Source organism: Colias eurytheme, chromosome 11 (assembly GCF_061535395.1).
Source record: "Colias eurytheme isolate Ceu_HAF_F1 chromosome 11, ilColEury1 Martin Lab GWU primary, whole genome shotgun sequence".
In the NCBI taxonomy this organism is placed as follows: Eukaryota; Metazoa; Arthropoda; class Insecta; order Lepidoptera; family Pieridae; genus Colias; species Colias eurytheme.
The window spans coordinates 5846743-5872999 of record NC_142990.1 but is presented as its reverse complement, the minus strand read 5'-3'; the positions used below and the strand labels follow the sequence as shown (position 1 = coordinate 5872999).

General features: G+C 32.4%; 2 protein-coding genes across 3 annotated transcripts; one reads left to right on the top strand and one right to left on the bottom strand.

Annotated features, from left to right (window-relative positions):
• Window positions 1-598: 598 nt before the first annotated feature.
• nudC (nuclear distribution C, dynein complex regulator) lies at window positions 599-25951 on the top strand. 2 transcript variants are annotated; one of them, XM_090107061.1, is made up of 9 exons: window positions 599-741; window positions 911-995; window positions 1115-1192; window positions 2849-3068; window positions 4200-4363; window positions 22680-22868; window positions 23227-23299; window positions 24585-24714; window positions 25555-25951. In XM_090107061.1, exons 2-9 carry the CDS (start codon window positions 921-923, stop codon window positions 25604-25606), a joined length of 981 nt encoding a protein of 326 aa, XP_089963187.1. In that variant the 5' UTR covers window positions 599-741; window positions 911-920; the 3' UTR covers window positions 25607-25951. The 2 variants fall into 2 exon arrangements, with proteins under 2 accessions (XP_089963187.1, XP_089963188.1); XM_090107062.1 differs by having other exon boundaries at window positions 600-741; window positions 903-995.
• On the bottom strand, window positions 8233-18753 carry LOC149904594 (uncharacterized). The gene is made up of 4 exons (XM_090107256.1): window positions 18519-18753; window positions 10415-10543; window positions 9174-9579; window positions 8233-8365 (listed from the first exon to the last, which is right to left on the bottom strand). The coding sequence occupies exons 1-4, from the start codon at window positions 18534-18536 to the stop codon at window positions 8325-8327; spliced, it is 594 nt and encodes a 197-aa protein (XP_089963382.1). The 5' UTR covers window positions 18537-18753; the 3' UTR covers window positions 8233-8324.
• Window positions 25952-26257: the final 306 nt, after the last annotated feature.

Here is a 26257-nt window from a genome sequence, read left to right as displayed (position 1 = left end):
TTAAACTTTTTTAAAAATTGCAGCCCTATGCAGAATTCGCTTGGATAGTCATACTAACATGGATAACGTAATAAATTATTTTGAAATATATATATAATATCACCAACAATCTATATAAACACAAGAATTTATAATATAATAAATATGAAATAAATGTTTACAACGAAATCTAATAAAGTGTATAGAAAAGGATAAAACATTAAACAATGTTTGTCTATGTTTTTGTAAAACAACATTCATTACGAAATAAATAAAATTTCTTAAGTACTTAATAGTAGAATTATATATCACAAAATAAATAATGTGTTGAATGTTAAATAAGTAAAAATTTTACGTGAATTTTACAAATTTAAAAAAAAATCTAATGTTTTATCTTTCTATGAATGGTCATCCTTATAAAGATATCTATTACATATTCGACTTAATCATGCAAATCGTGTAATCAATTTGAAATGAAAAATAAATACAAACGTTAAATAAGTTTTTGCAAACAATTGCAAAAATATGTATGTCAATAAATTCACTTAATTAAATATCGATCTTTTTTGTCTAGAATCTTCTTAAAATTAATCATGATTCGGGAAACTTCGATTTTTATTTGTCATTGTCAATGCTCTTAACTCAAAACGATAACGAGCACATCACTAGCGAAAAATTGAAAAAGGGAAGTTTAAATTATTTTAAATCACAAATCATTACACTATATTCGATTTTACTGTGAATTGTGTAAATTTTATAGAAGTAAGTATTGAATGTGAAATATTTAATGCTTATAAGTTTTATGCTTAACGAACCGCAATCCGCATGGTTTCTATTTAATCATTATAGTTACCCGGTTCTGATTGATACAAACAAAAGAAACTACAATTTTTAAATTTAAATTTTTATTTTCTTGTTCAAAGCTGTGTAGAAAAATAACAATGGCTAACGATCCTGAAAGATTTGATACAATGTTATTAGCGATGGCACAACAACACGAAGGAGGTGTAAAAGAGGTACATATTTATATAAATTTGCTTACACACATTACACTATTAAATTACAACCTATATGCTACAAATGCATTTATAATATTTGCAGCTTTTCTTTAATTTTATTTTCTTTCAAATTTCAGTTATTGGACACAATTGTAGGATTTTTATCTAGAAAAACTGACTTCTTTGTTGGTGGAAAAGAAGGTGAATGGGAAAAGGTTAGTATTAATAGTGACAAAATAAACAAAAATAAGTTAGTCATCAAAGTATTACTCATTACATAAGTTTAACAAACTTAAATACATTTCCTAAATATCTATTCCATAACCACTCAAGTGCGGGAGCCATTTTGCAAAAATCGGGTCTTGTGCGAAACCGGCTCCCGGTGCCGCCGCAGTTGGGGTTTTTGGCGGTCCAATATTTTTTTAAAGTCGATTATCTCAGATTCCTTTATCAATAGCACATTTGCAAGTATATATGTATATTCATAGATAATAAAATAGTCTATGCCTTGTCAAAACATGGTAACATTTAAATAAATAAAAACAACTTGAGTCAAAGCAAATGTACCCTTGTAATTTTTGTTACATTTTGTCTGCTAATAAAAAATTAAAACAGCTGTTCAGTGAGATTTTAATATTTATTGATCCTTTGTTACACTCTTCTTACGAGAAAATAAAAACATCATACCCTCCCATACATTTTTTTTACACATTCCTTGTTTATTTTTTTGTACAAAAAACTACCTACTCAATGTGTCATGAAAAGTGGGCCACTTAAATCATGTGGTTATGTTGTTATCTTGATTTATAGCTAGCCTGTTCTTTCCTTAACATGTCATATAAGTTAGAAAGAGGAAGGTTATTAGACCGTTTTATAAAGCGAACGCAAAACCCACGACTGTTGATCGACCGGGAGCCGGTCGCAACGCACAAGCCCCTGAATGTGGATCGACCGGCTCCCGGTCGTTCAGCACTTGAGTGGTTATTAGAAAATTATCAGCGAGTGTACAATAAATCAATACATTTTCATAAAATTGGAAAATTACTTTTTATTTCTACATGCAATGTGGAATGAAACGCAGCATTTTTTGCTATGCTTAATAGACAATTTACAGCTCTCTCAAGAGGTATTTAATATATTTCATATGAATACCTGAATATATACAAACTATGCATAGCTATTTCATACACAATTGTGCCTGTGTATGCACTCTGCTATTGATGCTTGTGAAGTCTTATCTGTGGGCATATGATTAATGAAAGCATATAGCGAATGTAATCTATATAATAAAAATGTATTGCTAAATGTTTTGGTAAGTGCAAAACTTGAGAATGGCTGAACCAATTTAGTTACTTAATTCTTTTTTTTATAATATTCCTTGAAGTACGAGGATGGTTCTTATCGAGAGAAAATGTAAACATGTACTACGGGCCAAGCCGGGGCGGACCGCTAGTCATAACATTAAAATGGTTTACAATTAGTTTTACTTGATGGCATTTATATGGGTTTCTTGTATATGTAATATCACTACATAGTGTAAAACAAAGTCAGTTTCTCTGTCCCTATGTCCTTATGTATGTTTAAATCTGTAAAAATACGCAACGGATTTTGATGCGGTTTTTTTTAATAGATAGAGTGATTCAGGAGGAAAGTTTTAGTATATAATTTATTATGTTTTAGACAAAGCGGGCGAAGCCGCGCGCGGAAAGCTAGTATTCTATATATCAAAAGCCTAGATTACCAAATGGACTGTTTTTAAAATAGATTTTCATAACTTGAGAATACTAATTAATTGAGGACTAATTTAAATAACAAGAAATTTTTAGTTGCTGGCTGAATAAATAATATTCAAAACTCTTATTACATTTTAGGTAGTAAAAGATATTTTCTATAAACATTCCGCAAAGGCCAGAGAAGAGGCAGACAAAATTAGGAAAGAAAAAGAGGAAGCGGAGAAGAGATTGAAAGAAATACAACAAAAGAAAGAGCAAGAACGTCTCGCTAAGGACTTTGAGCCGGCTACAGTGACTGAACTTACTGATAAAGAGGCAGAACTGATGCAAGAAGACATTGAGAAGGACAAAAAAACAAGTAAGTTGATAAAAAAAAAGACGGGTTGCTCTCCGGGAGTGCCGGCAGAAGTGAAAAGTTGATTATTTACATTGAGCATGTTTGATATCTATCCGTCTTACGCTTTTTCGATCAGGTCACGTGTCCTGACGCGAGTTTAAGATTTTATACCCAACGCCGCTAAAGAAGTTTTCACCTCAAAAAAAGATGTGTGGCACTCGGGGACTGCCGCGGTAAAGCTATTGCATAGCATGCCTTCAAGCCACACCTCCGTCCGTCGGAGTGGGGAGCGTGAGGTTTTTTCGTTACGAAATTTCTGGATTCGGTCCCCGCGATCAAGGCCCGCGATAGAAGCTATGCAATAGCTTAACAAACATTGTAGCTGCTTCTATTATATCAACAAAAATATATCTACTTTTATGGCAAATGACTTTAAAGATTTGAAATGAAAAAAATAAAACAGGTGAAGAATTTTTTTGTATAAATGAGTCAAATCTAGGTAAAATATAATTTCAAAAATTCTTTCACCGTTGGATATGTAAGTGATTCCTGAGTGCTATAGGTTATATACATACTATGGGCAAAGCCTGGATAAACACAAGTAATGAACACACATTTAATAATGATGTCACTTACTAAATATTGAATAGTAAAAATAAACTAATAATAGATAAGTTGAAATTACACTTACATTGTCACAAGTTTTTTTTTTAAAGTAGTTATAATATGTTTTATTATTTATTGTCAATTTCACACAGCTTGTTTCTTCTAAGAAATGCTATTTTAAAGTGACTGAGAGAGCAAGTATAGAAAATGACCCTTACTTTTGTATGTTACAAGGGTTTCCTTAATAGAAAATTACCAGAAAATAACAGAAAAAAAAGACGGGTTGCACTCCGGGAGTGCCGGCAGAAGTGAAAACTTGATTATTAACGTTCAGCATGTTTGATATTTTGGAATGGTATCCATCTTACGCAAGAAGCTTATATCTATAAGCTTCTTGGTCTTACGCGTGGATGGAGTATAAAGGCTAAAAAAAATCCGTCTTACGCTTTTTCGATCAGGCCACGTGTACTGACGCGAGTTAAAGATTTTATACCCAACGCCGCTAAAGAAGTTTTCACTTCAATAACAGAAATGTTTAATTCACAGAAACAGAAAACGGCAGCGGAGACAGTGCAGTTGCAGCGGAACCATCAACCACAGCAGATGATGAAGACGATGACCCCAAAGAGAAAGGCAAGCTTAAACCCAACGCTGGCAACGGATGTGACTTGGAACACTATAGGTGGACGCAGACACTTGAAGAAGTCGAGGTTCGTTAATTTGTATATTGTAGTTTAAAATTTAATCCTGCGGCGGGTCATTTGTTAATACAAATTATAAAAAAAAATATTTATAACTTTAACTAAGTATGTGCAAAACGAAATCCCGCGATATTAACCGCGCTTGTATATTGTGTAACAACAATAAGGAAATGATTGAGATTCATTCGTTAATAAAAAAAACCTTTATGTCGATTCAAATTCAAATTTAAAATTATAGGTTACATGATGCTGAGGAGATATTATATAACAAATATAGTTTCATCAAATTTGCGTGTCAATATCCTTTAATTTTACTATATGTATGTATTTTGAAAATAACCCAGTGTTAACTTGCTCATGTTATACAGATAGGAGTGCACAAATAATAAAATCTTTTGATTGTGGCGTTATACAAGCTGTTCTAAACTTTTCTATGACTGACCTTGAATTCTTTCAAATATCAACTTTGTAAGTAAATTACTGAGTGATATTGAAATATGCGTTCATTTATCCTCCTAAGGACCAAGCTAAAAAAATCCTATTCTGCATTACCACCCATTGTTCTCACCTGAGTACATAAAAATACAACAGACCTGCCACCCAATGGTATTTTTTTGTTTTTTTTTATTGTTAGAGTTAAAATTTACTTGTGGGATTTTTTATCTGTGTAAAATATAGCTTATAGAATACATTTCTGAAAAAAAAAACTGGATTTATTTTTTTCCCATGTGATCACATCAGACCTAAGTGAATCCAAAAATTTTTTTATTAAAATTAGGTTTTACTTGTAGATTTTTTTATTTACTTATGTTATAACATATGAGATCATACAATAACCTCTAAAAAGTATACAAAAGAATTAAAAACAGTTTTTCTTAAATTCTAAATGTGTAAGTTTACTACATATTAGGTAATAAAATATCTAAACTATCTGAACATATGTTAAAAAAAGAAATAAAAACATTGGAAGTACAATATTAGGAACTTGAAATATCAATGAGCTAACTAAAAATCGATTTGGAAACAAATGGTGGGTCTCCTAAGTCTTCATCACTAGGAATAAAATCTCCGTCAGTCGGCTAGGAAATCGATGATATTATCGTCACGAATAACTGAAAAAATAAGGAAGATAACTGTTTATTTTGATTGCAATAGTAATTCCTGTTGACAGTTTAAATAAATTATAATCATAAAACAGGACAATTATACTCAAAATTACTGTAAAACAACAAAATAAATTATTAACTAATTAAATGTTTTATAGTCATTGACTACCAATGTCTTCAACTGAGTACAAAAAAAATGAAAATAATGTTGTAAGTAACGACCAATGTTCTCACATGATCACATAAAAATTATCCGTGAATTTAAAAAATACAATATGAATTGTTTCGTTAAATTTAATTAAAATACGTTCCTGTACTGTTTTAACTATTTATTTTTCAATACCAAATGAAAATCAAGTGAGAGATTAATATGATAATTAACGATTTAACTTACCTCTGTTACGTTGACCAGCCATTTTAAAAACTTGAACTAAAGTATTTTAAAATTCTGTGATTGGATAACCCATTTACCTACCAAACCTAATAGTTCAATTCAGCCAATCGCGTTACACAGTGATCATAGGCAGAAAAGCGCGGTGTTTTTTAAGATATTTCGAATTTTCGATTTTGTCATCGGATGAGGACGGTGGTTGGTAATTTAGTTAAAACTTTTTGGTGCTTTGGGTTGTAATGGTGATGGTGTTTATGTACTTATATGAGGCCATTGGTCCTTAGGAGGTTAAAGTATGGTTTAAGTTATGGTCACATTTAACCAAGGATGCATGCTGATTACTGTATCCTATACTTAATAGCATAAAACAAAGTCGCTTTCTCTGTCCCTATAGTATATCCCCCACGTGCTTAAATCTTTAAAACTATGTACGCAACGGATTTTGATGCGTTTTTTTTAATACATAAAGGTTCTTGAGCAATTTTTTAGTAAGTATATAATTTGGTAAGTTTTCTACAAAGCGAGCGAAGCCGCGAGGGGAAAGCTAGTATACAATATAGCATGATATAAAATTTGTAACCACAGAAGGCTCAAGAAATCCCAAGTTTCATATGAATATGTTCAGTTGTTTTGACGGTGGACGCTGCTAAGTTTCATATAGACAGAAAATTGTTTCTTATAGATCTCTTCAACATACAGAAATCAACCTGTTTCAATTTATTTATAAATAGGTTATTGTATAAATAGGTGACTTTATTACTACTACATATAGAGGCCAATAACATGACACATTTTACAACTTATACATTTATTTCATTATGGTTTTAACTTGTTGTGTCGCGTGATTTCATCTGTGTGACTAGTAAGTGTGCGTCCACACTGAATGCGCGGTGGCGGCGGCCTAGGCGGGCGCGACGAGCGGGCGCTCGCGGTGGCCACACCGACGCGCGAGCTCAAGTAGCAGTTCGACGTTTTTCGGGTGTTGCAAACTTTGGACGATTTGCTATTTTTACTGGACAGTCCGATTTTGAGATGAGATCATTATAGAAGTTGTACATGAAATAAATAAAACAGAGGAATAACGGGTGAATCTTATATGAAGAATTGAGATTATACCCTACAAAATTACTGTGGTGTATATAAGTGTTTTAGATTGAATCGCACTTATAAATAAAGAAGTTTCACTTCAACAATTAAGTATTTACGCTATTTTACGAAAAACAATAAAGGATATATTTATAAGAAGTCGAGCGACAAGACCGAACTGGTTTGATACCCCCGCCGTCCGCGCATTGGGTCGCTTGCTGACTAGGCCCGTAGTGTGGCCAGAACGCGCGGATAGGAGAGTTTGAAAACTACGCGCGCTGGCTCGCTCATTACCGTCGCACTAGGCTTCCGCCAAAGTCATTTCAATGTGGACACAAAGGCGCGTTTCATACGTTTGATATTTCGCGCCCGCCGTCGCAACCGCGCTAGGCTCGCAGTGTGGACTTGCACTAAGGATATAAAGAGGATTATGGGATTATAAAAAATGAAAAAGACAACGAATTTTGAATGTGTATTTATCACAGTTTATATTATTATGCTATATTAATACAGGATTTAACTGGGTGTGCGATATTTTATATAACATATTTGACTATTATTTACAATTATTTAAACTAAGTAGTTACATTAATATGATAGTATTGATTCATATTTGTCTGGGTAAAATTTGTACGAAATTGGCATGTAAAAATGTTGCCTGAATACAAATAAATATTTAAATAAATAAGAAATGATTATAATGAAAATGTTACAGCAATAAGGAAACGATTGAGATTATTTCGTTAATAAAAAAACCTTTATGTATATGAATAATGTATGAATGAAATCTATTCAGTACAATTCAATATTTACCAAATTACGCCATTTAAGATCAGCATTAAACCTACAGAATGGAAAGTGAAAGTCCACGATCATTACTTCATTACAACTAAGGCTAACAATAAATTTAACATTGTTCTTAATATTTACACATTTAAAATTTTATAGTTTCTGGTATTAAAGTATCCATAAGACTATAAAATCTGCTACAGAAATCACAGCTACCTGCTTTTCAAATAATTTACTTAAATCTAAATAATCCACTACTAATACGAAATAGTTTGAGCACTAAGTCATAAATATTATAATACATGATGATAATTGGCTAGATAATTTCTTCTATTAATTTGTTACAAAAGTTTGTAACGTTATTGCACTAGTAAATTAATCTAAAATGTTTTATTGTTACTTAAATTGTAACTAAACACAGCTTACAGCAGTGTTAATGAATCAATTTATTTATAGCGCTCCAAGGATTTGCTAAAGTTATCCATGACATTCTACACTGTTCTTGTAAAAAAAATCGTATGCTTGATTAGAATCTTCGAAGAGTAAAAGCTCTTGCTGTCACCTTATTTTATAACATTTCGTCGTAATTTTCGTGTTTCTAAGAGTATTTATACATCCCGGTTTCTCTGCGCATCCGCACTGAAAAAAAAGTATCTAATTACTATAATATTATGTTAGACAGATTCCCAAAAACATGTATGTCTTTGATGATGTTATCAGGGTATGACGCGTTCGGCGGTGCTTTGAAATACTTGCTACTTATACTTTTGATATAGGAAATAATTACTTTTCATGTGGTCTCTTAGTCAAGGCCGTCATTGTCTCAGTTACGAAGTATATGACGAGAATGATTTCCTTCACCTTTTCATCTATATATATTGATTAAAATCGGTCAGTAGACAAGCCTATTTGATCAAGACATTTGATATAATGTAATCTCGTCAGTGCATGTATGGTATTGGCATTTATGTTCGGTCTGCTTTTTTTTTTATAATGAATAGGCAGGCGTTTGACCACGATCCCACCTGATGGGAAGCGGCGATGTGGTCTACTTGGATGCACGTCTGCCTAGAAGAAGCTTGTTCACCCTCGATTTGAAAAGGTCCAGATTGTATTGTGCGGGAAATATGGAGGTACGGAGGGAGTTCCATTGCTGCTGATTTAATTGAAAATTAGATCATCTTTACAGGCCACAATTATGGCAACCATTATTAATTAATTATTACGTGAAACTTTGTAGGTGTAAACAAGTTTAATTTAATACCCGTATCTTTATACAAAGGCGATTAATCATAGTTCTAGCCGAACATGCGTTGGCACGAATTAGGTCACGTTCATTATGGGGAAGCAACATACTTTGGAATATTTTTTTTATCATCCTATACTTATCACTTAAAAACGCACTTAATGTACATTCAAAAGTTTAAATTACTCTAAAATTACTTACTTTCCACAAAACATACTGCCGCCAGTATACACACGGAGAGTAGGATCGTCATGAATATGACGAGCACGGTTATCTGATGTGAGTGACTGCAACAGCAAGTCTTGGGCTCCTTCGTTGTTCGCTGTTTTGTAAAGCCATTCACGACGGTGAAGTGGGTGGAGCTCGCTCGGGATGTCGTGTCCTGTTCGGGGATCGAACCTCGCTTCACATCTGACCAATAGGCATCCGACACGTCACGAGTCTCTTCAGGTATGGAGATTACAGCACTTGTCAATGGTGACTTTCGGCATTCAAAAATCAAATTGGCGTCTTTGTTTTGATTTATGTAACCATTATGGGATAAGTCCCTGCCATCCATTCGTGCTAAATGTGCTGCACTCAACAGCAAAGATCCTGAAGACACGCTCTGTAAAATATTGATCAGAGTTAGGTATATCGAAACATGTCGTGATAGCTTAAGCAATATGGGTTTTTAGTTCTATTGCATAATATTGCCATATCCGCGTTCATTTGTTTTATGTCCGGATTGTTTTCAATGTGGAGGTGGAACACATATACCGTGATAGGTGAATATTGCAATAGCATAGAGACGAAGTAGATGATCATAGATTATGATAATACAGTGCAACCTCGATATAACAAATCTGAAGGGAACAAATAAATATTCGTTATATCAAGTAATTCGTTGAACTGAGGTTCGTTATGTTGAGGTTAGGTTGGTCTAAAATTCGTTATAAAGAGGTCTTTTACGTTTCTGATTTCCATTTCAACTTGAATCTTTAACAATAGTGAAGAGCAGCAGTGTTCACATTACTTTCCAATTTAAATTAAACAAAAATGATCGTTTTACGAACAAAAGCATGTCGAAATCTGTCGCGACATGAATCACATACTATGAGATTAAGAATCATTACATTGGTTGGAACTTTATATAAAGGTTTTGGGTTGACGAAATTCGTTAATTAGAGGTATTTATACTTTTCTTGATAGTTAAAAATTCGTTATAAAGAGGTTGTTCGCAAAAAATGTTCGTAATGTAAAGGGATATTTTGTATTGAATCATAGGGACAATTCAAGGGGATTACGAAAAATTTGTTAAATCGAGGAAATCGTTATATTGAGGTACGTTATATTAAGGTTGCACTGTATACCAAATATTGTATAATATGATACATATATGAATCCCAATGCCACTTTTTCAGTCTAGATTATTAATTATTATAGATTTTGTTTCAACTTACATGCGTGCTGTGATTACTAGAGGACCCCTGGCTAGAGGCGGAGCCTCTTTGAGATCGCGGGTCATTGATGCTTCCCGTACTGCTGCTAGATAACGACGGCCTCGGGATGTGCCAGTTGGTCGTGGTTATCTGTAATAAAATATATCAATAAATTAAATTAAGCACTTAAATTACATCACTTCCGGGTTTATCAATTTGAATAATTCAAAGTCTAGGTATTCATCGCTCTACGTAACAATATCTAGCGAAGTTTCATCAATTTCATTTTTAGGTCAAGTTTTATTTAGAGTCCGATTGATTTTGTCAGATACAATTTTCAAGGTTCGCGTTCTCTTTATTTGCCGTCTTGTTTTGTTGGCCTCTGTTGCAATAAATTTAAATTTTATTTCGGTCTCACGGACTCGTCGACATCCCTTTGTTATGCCAACGATAAGATGATGGATAGTCATTTTAGGTAGCGCGTCTACGTTTATGGCTATTACATGGTCATTACAAAAACTACCTAGCTGATTGTCAACGATTGTAGGCTCTGTCAAAAGACAACATTGTGTTTGCTAACTGGAAAACAAAATAGGTATATTATCCATGGGTTTATTCCGCATTTTTTTACAAAAGAAGTAGTGGGCGAGGTTGCAAAATGTTTCGCCATTTGCAAATAACCGGTTCCATTCTGGCTTTGTGGTACTCCGTGGAACTAAACCTTTGCTAATGGTATGGCTGACTATTACTTTCGCTGCTTGGTTACCTATTGACTCAATTCAAATCCTACGTCATGGCTTCCAATGCTCTATGTATTATGGCGAAATAGTACTTGACATATTCACAGAAACTCAAACATTTTTAAAGAACAACTTTTTGATGTAGTAGCATTTTGGACTTTGATTTAATGTAAATGTCCATCTGTCCATGTTAATATTCGAATTCATTACATATGACTGAATTTAGCCATGCTTCGACAAACATTCTCAATTCTTGTCTGCGCAGTTAAAGTTACGCAATCATAGGTGCATAATAAATGTGAACTATTAGGCATCATAATATCTAAGTTGAGATAAATTACGAATTGTAGAATAACATTTAAGTACAGCAACAGGAAAAGAACTCAGCCGCAGTTTTGTCGTCTTTGCTTACAATTATATGGTTTGGAGCAAAATGACAATCTCTAATCTCCTCAGACGCAGAATATAATATGTTACCAACCGACTTTTTTGCCTGGTTAATGTTAAATTGACGTTCGATTAAAAATAAGTGCTTCATTTCGTAACGTATTTTTTTTTTGTAATAACGATCAAATCACATAGGAGTACACGTGATTCATGGCGGATGTGAGTCTATATTATTCTGGATTTAATTGATATTGATTGACACGTGGCTCAGACACGACGAAGATCCCATGTGCTATTAATGCTAATTACTGTGGTAAAACTTCATATTCTCGCGTTTATCTCACACGTGATAATAAATATAAGTATCATCTATTTGCACATACTAATTTATGACCATGAACATAACTGCATTTATAATTGCCGAGGTATTATAATTATTTCAGTATAATGCAGGCAACACGAAATTCTTATGAGCACTTGAGTTCAAGTTTATAGTTTAATGACAGGTGCATGGTTTGGTAACGTATTTAGTTCAACGAGGCACCGGTTATAAATTACACAACAGCGGTAATCTTGACGAATCTAATTGAATGTACCTATCCGTCTACGCCTCGTGTCAATAACGGTAATTGTAATCACGGAACACATTACTCTTACATCTCAACGCAAATCGTAATGACGATTGCTTTCCGTCCCACAAACATTTATGCAATGCGACCGTATACAAAAATTATGTAATTAGTTATGTTGCTTCTCTAACACGTACTCGTAATAACAAGCAAAGTACGGTGCTTAATTAAGCGAAGCGCTTTTGAAATGTTAATAGATAATGTGTAACTATTATATTTTTGTTTGTTTATAAAACTGCATTGCACAAACCCAAAAACTGTGCTGATTTATATCAACGTACAACTACCTCTTACTTCTCAGATTAATTGTTTAATAGGAAAGCCCGTGTATTGAATTTTGGGTATTTATGAGTGGGAAATATTATTTATAAATACGTAAGAAGTGTGTATTTGATTGCAAAATTATCACTCGAAGTATAAAATTAGCTTTAAAATGTTTACTAGAAAAATTCTTAGTGAGACAGCCGTCAAGAATACCTTGTCTTAGGACTCAAAAGCAACGTATGTAGGTATAACTAATACATATTTACCATGATAATAATCAGTTAACAAGCATTTTGACTGTTCTCCTTTAGAGGAGAAAGCGTGCTATTGCATGTTCTTGGAACACTTTCGGTAATGCAAATGTCACAATGGATAACGGGTTCATAATTTTAATACATACTTTTATTTTCATACTTTAATTATTCTTTTATGTAGCGATACATATTATGATTTCATTCTAAGAAAGAAAGTATATACTTTCTATTGTTGTTAAAGATTTCACACGTTAAATAACTAAATGTGCATCTAAACGGGCATTGCTTTGCAATAGTCTCATTAAAATACGGTTCTGAAGAATACGCCCAATGAAAGGAGGTAAAAAGCGTAACTAATTTTGAACGATTAAATATGATATTTTATATGAGGCTGTTGCATGAGGACACAGCGTCATAACACATTGTTCACGCTGGTCACAAACTGTACTATGATGCTTATGGTCGTCCTTGAACTGAATTGATGTATTTATGTACAAACTCACAGGAATCGTGTCAATGCAAATTGCTTTGGAAGCTACTCGACTACCGACTGACAATGAAGAAGATTTAATAAATTCCGCTTTACCATACAGTTTTAATAAATTTTAATAGAGCCATGTTTTCGCCTTCTACTCGAGGTCTGCTTTAGATGATCTTGAACAGAGATATGGAAATGAAACATGTTAACTGCTACAAACAATGAATAAATATTATTTAAACGGATGTTTTCTTACATCATTTTTATGAGGATTAAAATTTGTTTTGTTTTTTGTTTTGATACGTCACAATCAATTAACGCCTAATAACACGTACGTTATTGAGTAGGATGTTCTATTAGAAAAAGTGGCCATGGAATAGGTTACTTATCCGGATTCTTCTATTCATGATTAAATGACATCACTCGTTGACGTCTAGAATCTACTGTTATGTTACGACAAGTACTGCATGCTCTTGTTACGCTAAAAATATTCAAGTACCTAATCATTATGTGAACTTTATCATCATAACTTTTTTGGACATATCAATAATATTCTACTGTTCGTCTACACTTTCTAGAAAAAAAAAGTAAGTAAGTAATACGTTTACGGTTCTTGTCATAAAAATAAATAAAAAAATATTATGTTCAACAAGTACACATTTGAGTCTTTGTGTAATTATTCCATGTCTCTGTCCATGGAATAATTATTTTTATTTAATAATATCTATTACAGCTTGGGAGCTGTGAGTTAAAGTGAGAAACATTTAACTTCATCTTGTTTATACTTAACAGCTGATAAATGTGTGTTGTCTGAAGTCTGTAAAGAATCGAACGCAATACAAAAACAATTTACCTTGAAGGATTGAAATCTTTTTCAAATAGTGTGTCGTTTCCTGGCTATCATGCTAACTGGTATATAAATATCAACTCGTCCAAAGCAACATGTTGTCAATTATGATTAAGGTCACTATCGTTGTGTACAATCCTCCTTATTTCTAGTTTTAACTTATCAATTCGTTTCAAATGTAACATTATTATCTTTGGTATGCTAATCATCAGAATTATTAAAAATTGTTGTACGGTGTATAAGTAGATCAAGTTTTGCACAAATAACATTATGTTGCTTAAGAATCAAGTTACTCAAAAAAGTTTTAAATTTATAGAAAACATAGTATCCATTCAGATTCAGGATAATTTTGGATTGTTTTCCTTTATTATGTCGATTGGAAAAAGAAATGGATTGTTTTGGTTGTTATAAATTTTACAAGGAATGTATCTTTTCGCCATAAAATATTTAACATTACAAAATATGATGCCTTTTTAAAACCCGTTTGCCTTTCGCCATTTTTAACTGACATCAATTTTTGACATCATTTTGAGATTTTGTTCCAAATACCAAAGTAGTAAGTCGTTATCTTTATGTTGTTTGCGGTGAATGACGAATGTAAATGTATATCTGCAAGTAAAATTTACTACTCAGTGACCTTAAACTGTCGTTGCAACGAATGATTCGGACCATTGTTGGATATAATTTTTGGCTTGCTTAATAATAAAGCTGCTAAGTGGTTGTAGTTAGCGTTGATCTGTCATAACAAAATCCTATACAAATTCCATTAAACTCTTTTTTCGCACATCGTGATTGCTTAAGGCATCATTGCTTCATAAACTTTTTGTGATATTGTGACCGGGTTATACCTAATTACATCACAATACAAACGGATATTGCTTTGGGTAAATCCTTTTAGCCGGATAGGTATAGGACAATAATTTTGGGCAGCGTACTCATTAATTATACTATATCCTGAACAATTTCAACAAAACATGTTTGATAAATGTCAACTGTTTTATATTTCAGATAAGGTTTTCTTTTGAGTTTCAACAAAATTAATGCATTAGTATAAGATATATCCGGAAGTATGTATTCATAAAAAGCATTTTATATTAAATCATATCTAATAGCATAGTTAAATTAAAAGAATAAGTTATTTGTATCAGTTGTCAATCTAAGCACCTACCTATATAATTTATGTATTGATAAATTGTAAACAAGTCTAATTTTAATTTGACCGTGAACTAATGCGGTTTTATGTAATTCTATGTCAATGACACTGATTTATAGCGACGATTTTAAACGAACCCTGACGATTTATGTGATCTTAATTGACCTTAGGGATTAAACACAAGATTAAAATGTTTAAATAACAAAGAAATATGTGTCTGTATTTCGTTAATAAGTATCGTTAAATCCTCTGTTTGTTTTCTTTTTTAATTTCATAATCTCTACTATAAATTTAAAATAGTATTTTATATAATTTCATTAATATAGCTTCCTTCATAATAAAGAAAATGTCTGTACTCTGTTTTACGTTATGGTGTCTTAAGAAATTATCGATAGAATGTTACTTATAAGGTTCTAATGTGGTTCTCACATTTCTTACGAATGTTCGCTCCATACGTCCTTGATGATTACACAAAAAGTGATAGATAATATTTCTTTAAAAATTTTCAGAACTAAATTATTGGAATGATAACCAAATTCCCTTGCTCATGTCACACTAACCCTTGAAGCCAACAAAAATCCTACTAGATATGTATAACTATATCATTTTAAATTCTGTTCAACTGTAACGTTTACATCGTTTAAATATAATAGGGCTGACACGAACAACTGTTAAACGTGTTCTAAATAAATTATAATTAACGGAGAAGAAAAGAAACAATATCATAGCGAGGAGTTACAGAGTGCAACGTACTGCCCACCTCTCGTTCTGGCTGGATGTTCGCTAAATCCGGGTATAGCGAAATGTGAAGGCCACTGGTTGTCGGCAATTCGAATCCCTGCACCAATTATTTCGACCCTAATAACTTATAACTGCAGTTTGGTTTACAGCCGTTACTAATATTTTGCAATAGTGTGACTCGAACATGCACAACGCGATTGTGCTGTTTTAGAAATACTATATAAATTAATTTATAATTGATTCGATAATATAATGTTTAATTATTTAAACATCTCATTAGCTGAGTAGGTAAATCGTCAATTGAAGTATTAGCAGCAGACAATTTAACGCTATTCAGTTATTACAAAGTTACCATTTGTTAAGTAATCCTAACTTGTCTAAGGGCCGATTTTTCAATGCTCGGTTTAAACTTATCCGTCCAATAAAGATTACACGATAATATTAAAATGTCACGTAAACTGTCAAATACGGGCAATAAGAATACGTTTTTAAAATGGTAGTTTTATACATTATTCGACGAATATGTTTTATCCAAGGATTGAAAAATCAGCCCTTATAAATTAATTTCTGATGCACATCCGATAAGAAACAGCTGCGATTTATTAAATACGGACTAATGTACACTATTTGGTCAAGGGACCAAGCCATCAAGCATTGATGGAATAATGTATCAGTAAAAAATGCGTGAAATATGAGAGCTTTGAATTAAAGTTCTTAATTTTAACCATATGCTATTGGGACAAATAGCAGGGGATACAAAATGCAAGGATTTGTGTTTAATATTCATTATATTGAATGAGAATGTAGCGCCTTATGTCAGACACTGTTATTGCCATTCCGCATAGCCAAAAAAGGAATTTAAATATAAGTCGTGAACAAACAACAAACGGATCTAATAAACAGCATCGACCGACGCTAAAATTCTTCGCTTGGTCATTCCGGTATTCGTGATAATTTGAATTCTTTATTGGGCGTCTGTTGTTAGGTGCTTCAAAATTTGGAATCACCGTGTATTGTGACTCAACTTTGTTTTTTATGAACTCCCAATTATTGTTTTATAGTGCCGATAAATTCTTTATCGTTGATGTGATAATTACCCCGTATCCGATCATCTTTCTTTGTAAGAATACCATTTCTCATGGCAATTTAAGATGTCAAGCTATAAATACTTCTGATATTTGATTCTGGTGTAATTTATTCTTACATTTTACCGATGCTAATTTATTTATTTTATAATTTTAATTATTATGCAGAGATGCACTTTAAATTTAAAATTTAAATGTAAACTTCTATTACCAAAATGACTTTTGACGCGTTGCAGTGTGCATTCGAAGCAAATAGTTTACAATACTTAACTTTAAACCACTATAGATTGAAAATTCATGAATATATTTTTAAAAAATATTATTTTAAATAATTAACAATAGTCCATTGTTTACGATTCTATATATTCGTGATCTACTCAATAAGCTCTTTCATTTGATACCCCACACGGCATGTTTTGGAAATTTTTATGTTTTTCTTTGTATGCCATATTTAATTACCGGGGTGAGGAGAGGGGGACCACAAAACTGGTTGGCACTATAGGATGTCTGGGATCTATACAATATATGTATATCAGAAGTCAGATTTAGGTCCGCTATTTTTGCAAACGAAACTCCACTGAGAGTCCGGTCTAAAATAACAACTCAAAAGTATCTTCAACATATTACCTATTGGATCATAATTGGACATTTTGCCAGTAATATTTTTTGAGACTAACATAAATACATATATCCCATCTATACGAAGGAATATAATAATTCATCATATGAGCGGAACATCGACATTTATTTCGTGGTAAATTTGGTTTGGGCGTCCTAGCCAGCGTATGCGTCAGATTATTATTTTTTTGGACATTGAGACGCTTGACCTCTGCCTCCATCGTCCCAAATGGAAGTAGTACTAGTCATAAATAATATATTCGTTCATTATTTGTATAGGAATATTTTAATGGTATGTTTATATTTCTACTGTGTTGTTTTGTATATTCGCGAAACGACTGTGTTTTTGTTTAATAATAATTATTGGTAATATATAAAAATGAATCGCAAAATGTGTTGGTAAGCGCATAACTCGAGAACGGGTGGACCGATTTCGATAATTCTTTTTTTATTATATTCCTTGAAGTACCAGGATGGTTTTTATGTAGAGAAAACATAAATATGTACCACGGGCGAAGCCGGGGTGGACCGCTAGTTGGTAATAAAATGTACTCAGCTTCTTTTTATTGTAGTATTTAATGTGAATCAGGATATTTATATAGAAGTAACCAGTCACGAATTATGTAAGTCGCGACATAATATTGTTGTCAAAGTATTTTGTTTATATAGGTATGACCGAGAATTCATTAATTTTTTTTTTATTATTATTTGATTAAAATAATATCATCTAAATAACTTACGTTTAATCTGGGAGGTTAAGGTATGTGGTATATGTTATTAACACAAACACTTTCTTCCGTGTTCTTATTTTCAAACAAAATATGTAAATCTGTTAAATTATTATTTGACACCATTTCTTTCACTTTCATTGACATAATTTGGGCTAGATTGGTGATGGACGATTAGCAATAACAGCCTACGCAACTTACCGCACTTTTCATATCCATTGTTTGTACAGTCACCTCCACGCGGGTCCTGATAAGCTTGTCACACAAATATTACGTCACTGAACACTGCATTCACACGGTCCACATAGCTGTCGGATTCGCATTCGCTTCTTCAGCGAGTTGTAGCCTCTCTCGCCCTCTCCGTGTGGCCGGCGACGTTTGACGCGCCCGTTCCAAGCGGCAAAGCGACTAGAGTCGAACTGAGAGTGTTGCAACGAGACGCAAGGTTTTATATATAAAGTTGCATGTTACCGGTTGTACTCCACTTTTTTAACGTTTCAGCGAGTGTGCATTCAATTTAATAAATAATGCATTTTTTCAGTTTTATATTTTTTATTTTATCATTTTTACACTTAAGATAGGAAAGTTGAAGCCCAACAAAAGTACATTATTGTAATGTTTGAAATAGTTTTAATTGTTAATATCGATTCTATTTTAGAATGTTTATTAACATAACGCATCGAACATTGTATCCAGATTGTCAAATATTACAAACTTTGAATGTCGAAAAATTTGTCTCACTTGATGTAATATTTGCTCAAGTTCTCTCGTAAGAATTGCAACGGTCAAGCGAGTCAAACAACGTTAGTATTCAAAATGAGCTAAAAGGAAATATAAAAGTGATTTGTGAAAAACAGAAGCTCAGTCACGTATACTATACGACGGACCACAATGTCGTACCCTGTGGTACTCCAGTGGTTGTGCAAGACCGAGCGAGGCCATGCCATTCTTACATTGAATCATGCGGGACTCGGAAAGTGATAGAAATTACGATTCACAAGATGTTACATCAATAAAAAGGATGAACGCATACGTGACCCATCCAAGTTCAATGATAATGTATCTAATTAATTTAAACTATCCTTGTATACTTCCAACGATAGTGCAGGATCAAATATTCAGTTATATTGAATGATAGACAATGAAATTCTAAATCTTAAAACTTTAATGCATGAATGCATGTTTTAAGATCACCAAACAAAGGCTTTAATTATTATCATAGTAAAGATATATTCACGTTCAATAATATTCTAATCATGTTGACTACTAACGACATTTTTTTTAATGAAGTTATCAGCACAGTGGTAAAGAAGACTTATTATTGTTTTAGCCATCAGCAGCATATAAGTACTGACGTGTTCTTAGTTATTCTAAATTAGTCACGTTTTCAAAGATATGGTAAATAAAGGTAGATTTGCTAGAACTATTAAAAATTCATTTGGGTTAGCTTAAAAAGCAACCTTGTGTAAATCTTGTGCCTTTGGAATGGAATTAGAATTGCTACAAATTATGTGTATACGATTTGACAATGTAATTGATAGGTAACATGACCGCTAATTTACTTTTCAAAAAAAAAACTGGCCACACGTTTCAAATTAGATATAAGATTTGAAGCGCTATTCTTCGTAGTTTTGAGCGGAATCATTTTTATTGCATAAGGTTTAGGCAGAACTGTGTAATAATCTTCTTCATTTTCATTAATTATTTATTTTGAAAATAAACTGCTTTTATCACAACAAGGACATCCGGAAAACGCACATCACCTCATGGTTACTGAGACAATAATCTATCCAAATAAACTTTATTATACTTAATATAATAATACTTAATATAATAATAATTATTAATTATGGTCTTGTTTGCGTCCTAGATTTAATCTATAAAAAATACATTTTCGAGTTGTTTGATTTGTTTACCGTAAAAATATTTTAAATCAGTATCTGTGTAAAACACGTGAACATTGTACACCATGGTATTGAGCGCGGTAATTGCAAGGTTTCTCAAAAAGTAATTCTTTACGAGACTGCAGTTTGAAGGCTTGGTTAATTTCTCAGTCACACGCTCAAATATAATTGCTTCGTGATTGTTCTTCCTATCGTGTTCAATTCGGACTCTTCAGTCTTTCTAAGTTTCATTAGAATTGGTACGTAATGAACCTCCACCGTTCTAATTGTTTTTTTTTCTTTTGTATAATCATTTTTTTAAATAAACTGCGATGTGATGTCAATATAATTGAACATGTTTTGAATTCGACCAAGTCAGTCTTGTGTTTACAGATCAAACACAAAATATTAATTTCTACCCAATTCATTATATTATTATGCGCACCTGTACAAGAATTCATAACTATTTACATTATTATTCACACATAATGATTAAATTGTTAACCGTTTATAATTTTTTTATAATTTAATGATTCCACTTAAAATAGCGTAGATATAATATAATCACTAACGATTGACTATACAGTTGTGCAGTTTTATCAGACGCAAATGTCGATATGTTCATGTTCATCGTCCTTGTGTGGAATGCGAGGTCACCCCGCCATAGTGGTCGGCTAAGTTCTTTGGTGGCTATCATATTATTATTCCGAAAGATTCCGTATTCTCCGCGTGTCAGTATGACGCTCCTCAATCGAGTGCACCTTGTTCTCGCGGTCAGATAAATAGCGGGTAAATGTAACAACTAATGAGATGATAATAGATATGGCAAACGAGAGTGAAGATCCTTATGTGTACGAACGAAGCAAAAACCTTTGCAAATGGGCGTATTCGTACGAGCTCTTTACTAGTCTTTTTTCTCTCAGTTGACGTACCTACATATATCAAAGTACTTGATCTGATGATGAATTTCTAATTTTTCACGGAAGTGACCTTCAATATAATTATACTTACATCAAGTTGATCGTTAATAGACGTTTTAATGGAATACATTATATCGCCCAGGTTAATTCTTTTAATTAAATAAATGATAAACTAACGTCATGTTCAAGATTTTATGCAGTAAGTAATTAAAGTGCAACAAGTGCACCAGATAAAACTTTAGTTGATGGTATTATTCTGAAATATCTACAATTAGACTCTAAAAACGATATCGATAGCATTAAATTCATAAAAATTCAAATCGAGGGCTGATTTGCGTCATGAAATAAACGAGATCGCCATTTCGATAAGGACTGGTCAACACTTATTATATCACATAATTATTATAGAACCATTTCACTTAAACATTATAAACTTATGACCTTTTAAAATTGTAACTTCGTTAAATTACAATGTTTAATACGTCTTGTTTTTCCAGTATTTAATATTTATATCATGAATGATCATATCCGTCTACGTAAATAAATGCAGATACATTTTAGTTGTATCCTGTTACATAAGCCGTTCTGCCTAATTGGTCAATTGTGTGCAAAATATATGCACTATTTATTTAATTATATATTATTATAATAAAATAATTAATTAAATATGGGGTATCTGCATTAGTTGAAACTTATCTTTGCAAATCTATATAATGACGATACATTTATACTGACTAGTTTTCCTTAGTTCCACATTATTTATTCTGATGTCGTTCACGTTTGCTATATTAACCATTGATTTTCCCTCATCGTAAATTTTATTGTTGCACAATAATCGTATGATCAATCTAACGTAGAGACATCTTCCAAGAACTTCAGCTAAAACTGCAAAAAACTTGTGGATATTGAGCTACTCAAATGACAAGCATATTCTCATTTTATGCATTTTCCTTAACTCCATTAAAGCTTTATGCGGAATGAATAAAATCGATTTCCTTGCCTCTTTTTATAGGCATATAAATTGTGGTTGAAGTTATAAAACGTTACATATTATTATAGCACATTTAAATAATTAATTGAATAACAATAAATAAGCATACCTACCAGCTTAAATATTTTAACGTAATAAATGATGAATCTATAATGTAACTTATATTTCTGGTGCTAAACAACATTCAATAAATAATAAATCGAAACAGTTATCAATAAAGTAATACGCAGTGTAAATTAAAATATTTTTACTTATTGCGTGTGATCTCTACCGGTCGCGCCAGTTGCTCTGCACTATGATTTTATGTATTGCTCGGTGCAACCGGAATAAACGCGTATTTTGAATAGGTACTTACAAAGCTCAATTTTTTTTTGTTTCATCAGAAAATCCTCAGAAACTACTTGATCGGTTTCAAAAATTCTTTCACCGTTGGATATTTACGTGATCCTTGAGTGCTATAGAGGCTATGTATTTACTATTTACATCGGGCTAAGCTGAAGCGGACTAGTCAATCTATAAGTATTTGCCACAATTTGGACACGTTGAACATTGATTAGTTTTGTTGCAGTTGCGGGTACCTCTTCGGCAAGTATTGCGTCCTCGTGATTTGACAGTGGTAATAAGCAAGCGTCATCTGAAGGTCGGCATCAAGGGCCAGCCCCTTATCATTGATGGGGAACTCGACGCGGACGTCAAGATTGAAGAATCGACGTGGGTGCTGCAGGACGGCAGGAATTTACTCGTTAATTTAGAAAAGGTACCTATGACGGGCGTAAATGTTGAATTTGATATTTTAGTTTTATGGCATTAAAATGCTTTTTACATGTATTTTTTTAAAGAATAGAAATAAATCGATCATGAGACGGAATTCTATCCCTCGACTCATATTCGAATTTTTTCTATTCTTACAGAAGACGCGGGTTCAAATCCCGCCTCCCGTGATTGATATTTTCTATTCTTTAAAAATTTATATCGACATAAACGTTTTGAGAAAAGGTGTATGTAAACATGCTTTAAGTAGGCGTATTTATAATAAATTGCAGTCGTTGTATATAAAAGTAATTTGTATGTGTGTGTTAATTTATAAATGTAGTAATGTCAATATTTTTTTGCAGGTTAACAAAATGAATTGGTGGGGCCGTTTAGTGACGACAGATCCAGAAATATCTACTAGGAAAATAAATCCAGGTAGGTTAAAGATTTTTTCGAGTTTGTCGAGTTATTACCACATTATTACAAACTTAAAATATTATTTAACACAAAACTTATTCGTGTTTTTCCACTCACTCATAAATGCCATCTGAAAATTAAGAAATTTTTAAGGCTGTAAAATGTAGTGACGCATCGCGATGATTAAGAAATATTTTAGCCTTCGTGTGTAATTCGAAACCGCAAATATAGGAATTCGATTAAAATAACAAATATAAATCTAAAATTCAGATCAAAAAATGTATCACCGCATTCTGATTCAGAGTAATTTGATACATAAAATATGTTATCCTGCCACGCGCTTTACCATGAAATAAGTAAAAATAAACATGATTTTGTTGATATCTCCTCATGATTGAGTTTTACTAGTGCAAAAAACACACATTTACATAATATCTTCCGGAGAACTATATTCGACAAGCGATACCTGTACAAGTTTTCATTACAATGCTACTTTCACACCTATAGTGTAAAATGATTTTAAAACGATCGGTAGAGGTTGCGAAGTTTGTCAACGCTATGACTTGTTTTAATGTTGATTTACTCGTAGTTAACAAGTTACATTATTAACGATGGTTTTGGGTAATGTTCCACTAGGCTGTATAAAGTGACCTGATGATTTGTTACGTTAATATCGCTGTAACCTTTAAACATCTTCGTAAAGAATAATATGTTCTGCTATAGAAACCACCTCCACAAAAAATAGCCTATGTACTTTGTACTTCTTTGTATGCCTATCCCTTCCTACGTTTTTACTTGATTGGTCAACATTCATCCATCGAAGCTTTTGCATTTAAAATATTAGCAAGATTTTTAGATTATTTAAATTTTGTTGGTAGTATTTTATATTATATAAGCTATATCGACTTGATAAAATTGGGTACCATGAAGAGTTCTTTATAATGGATGTGTTTAAAAAAGAGCAAAACAGTTGCAGCTGGTGCACATTCCGTGTCCTTGAAACCAAAATAATAATAATAGGTGTTCGTCCGCTTCACGATATTGTTCTAACTTTCAGTATTAAACTATGTAGGTATTATGTACCGTACATAACGATAACCAATAAACATATAAAATATTCATCTTCTATCGGAGTGGACTAAAGTTTAGTTTTAACCACATAGATCTATAAGTATAAAGTCCATGTCCTTCTACAAAGTTTCATCTACCTCATAATCCGTACGATTATTCAGATATGACATCTTACAGCTATAATGTTACTTTCGCATTTATTATAACAGCATGGAATATATTTTGCTTATAGAGCCGTCAAAGTTGTCGGATTTGGACGGAGAAACTAGAGGCCTAGTTGAGAAGATGATGTACGACCAGAGGCAAAAGGAGATGGGACTGCCGACCAGTGACGAACAGAAGAAACAAGACGTACTTAAGAAGTGAGTAAATATGATCAGTTACCACCTTCACCAAATAAGCAGAGGCTAAAAAATGGCGTATGTAATAGTCGTTAAAATCGATAATAGCATTATTCTTTAATATATGTAGAATAATTCTTAACTCAGTTCTCTTTTATTTGGTTTAGGGGTGAATAAATTTTGAAAAAAAAAGGCGGGTTGCTCTCCGGGAGTGCCGGCAGAAGTGAAAACTTGATTATTAACGTTGAGCATGTTTGATATTTTGGAATGGTATCCGTCTTACGCTTTTTCGATCAGGTCACGCGTCCTGACGCGAGTTTAAGATTTTATACCCATTACAGAAAAAGTGCTCAACGCCGCTAAAGAAGTTTTCACTTCAAAAACATGTCATACAAATTACATTGAAAGTTGTATTCATTGTTTACAATGAGATTTGTTTTGGATGTAGATTATCAATGTTGATAGATTATGTTCTTAAAAATACACCTCGGAGTCTAGATATTTTTATGAGAGAGAATATGCTTCAAATATAAATTTAAATTATTACTAATGATTCAATTCTGACTCTTATATGAATAAAAAATGGTAATATTACGATTGTAATTCCATTAAATAATATGTAATACGTATAAATATTTGTTATTGATTTGCCTATAACTGTTCTTATTGAGCGCTTGGGAGATCGGAAAGTAAAAGGCTACATCAAGTTCAATGATTACTTATACACGTAAGAATTGTGATTTGAGCGAATTGGCGGATTTAATACTTTCATATTTCAGATAATTAATCTCCTTGATATATTTTCCGCGTACGTTAACGACGAAATAATATCTTCAACTTAAAATCCTTTTTTTGTTTCAGGTTCATGGAGCAACACCCAGAGATGGATTTCTCTAAATGCAAATTTAATTAAATATTCCACTGCGTCTAATAAATTGTCTTGAAGGAACTATTAGAACTTTGTAATTCTAAGAACTCTTGATGTATCGTCATAAACGATTGATGTACTTTACGTTCCAACGTTTTATATGTACCTATCTGTAGTCTGGCAATCATGTTGTCTGAACAATATGTAATTAAATAAGCTTAAAGCAAAAGGCCAGTGGGCAAACCTTCATTTTTAATTTGCCGACCTTATTAATTTTTGTGCTCTCACTAGTCATTATTGATCCGTGTCTAATAAAAAACATTGAAAGCGGTTTTGCCAGATTATAGTAAAATAACTGATAGTATTCAGTAAATATAAATATTAAAATGACTTGTTGTTTTATTATTGTTGGAGATATGACGCTATTGCGACTTCCTGTTTCCTACAAGAGATGTAATTTCAATGAAAGTCTTGAATGAATATGGACTATGGTATTCTAGGAGAATGGGTTCTTGATTGAGATCAATTTATATTTATTCTACAAATAAATATCTCTTTAATATAAATTAACTAATTTGATGCAATATCAAAAATATTTAATAACCAAAGAAGTTAACAACCAAATTTAAAACAAAGTTACAATTTATTAACATTTACCTATGTGTTAATACTTTAAAGTAGTAAAATCACTAACTT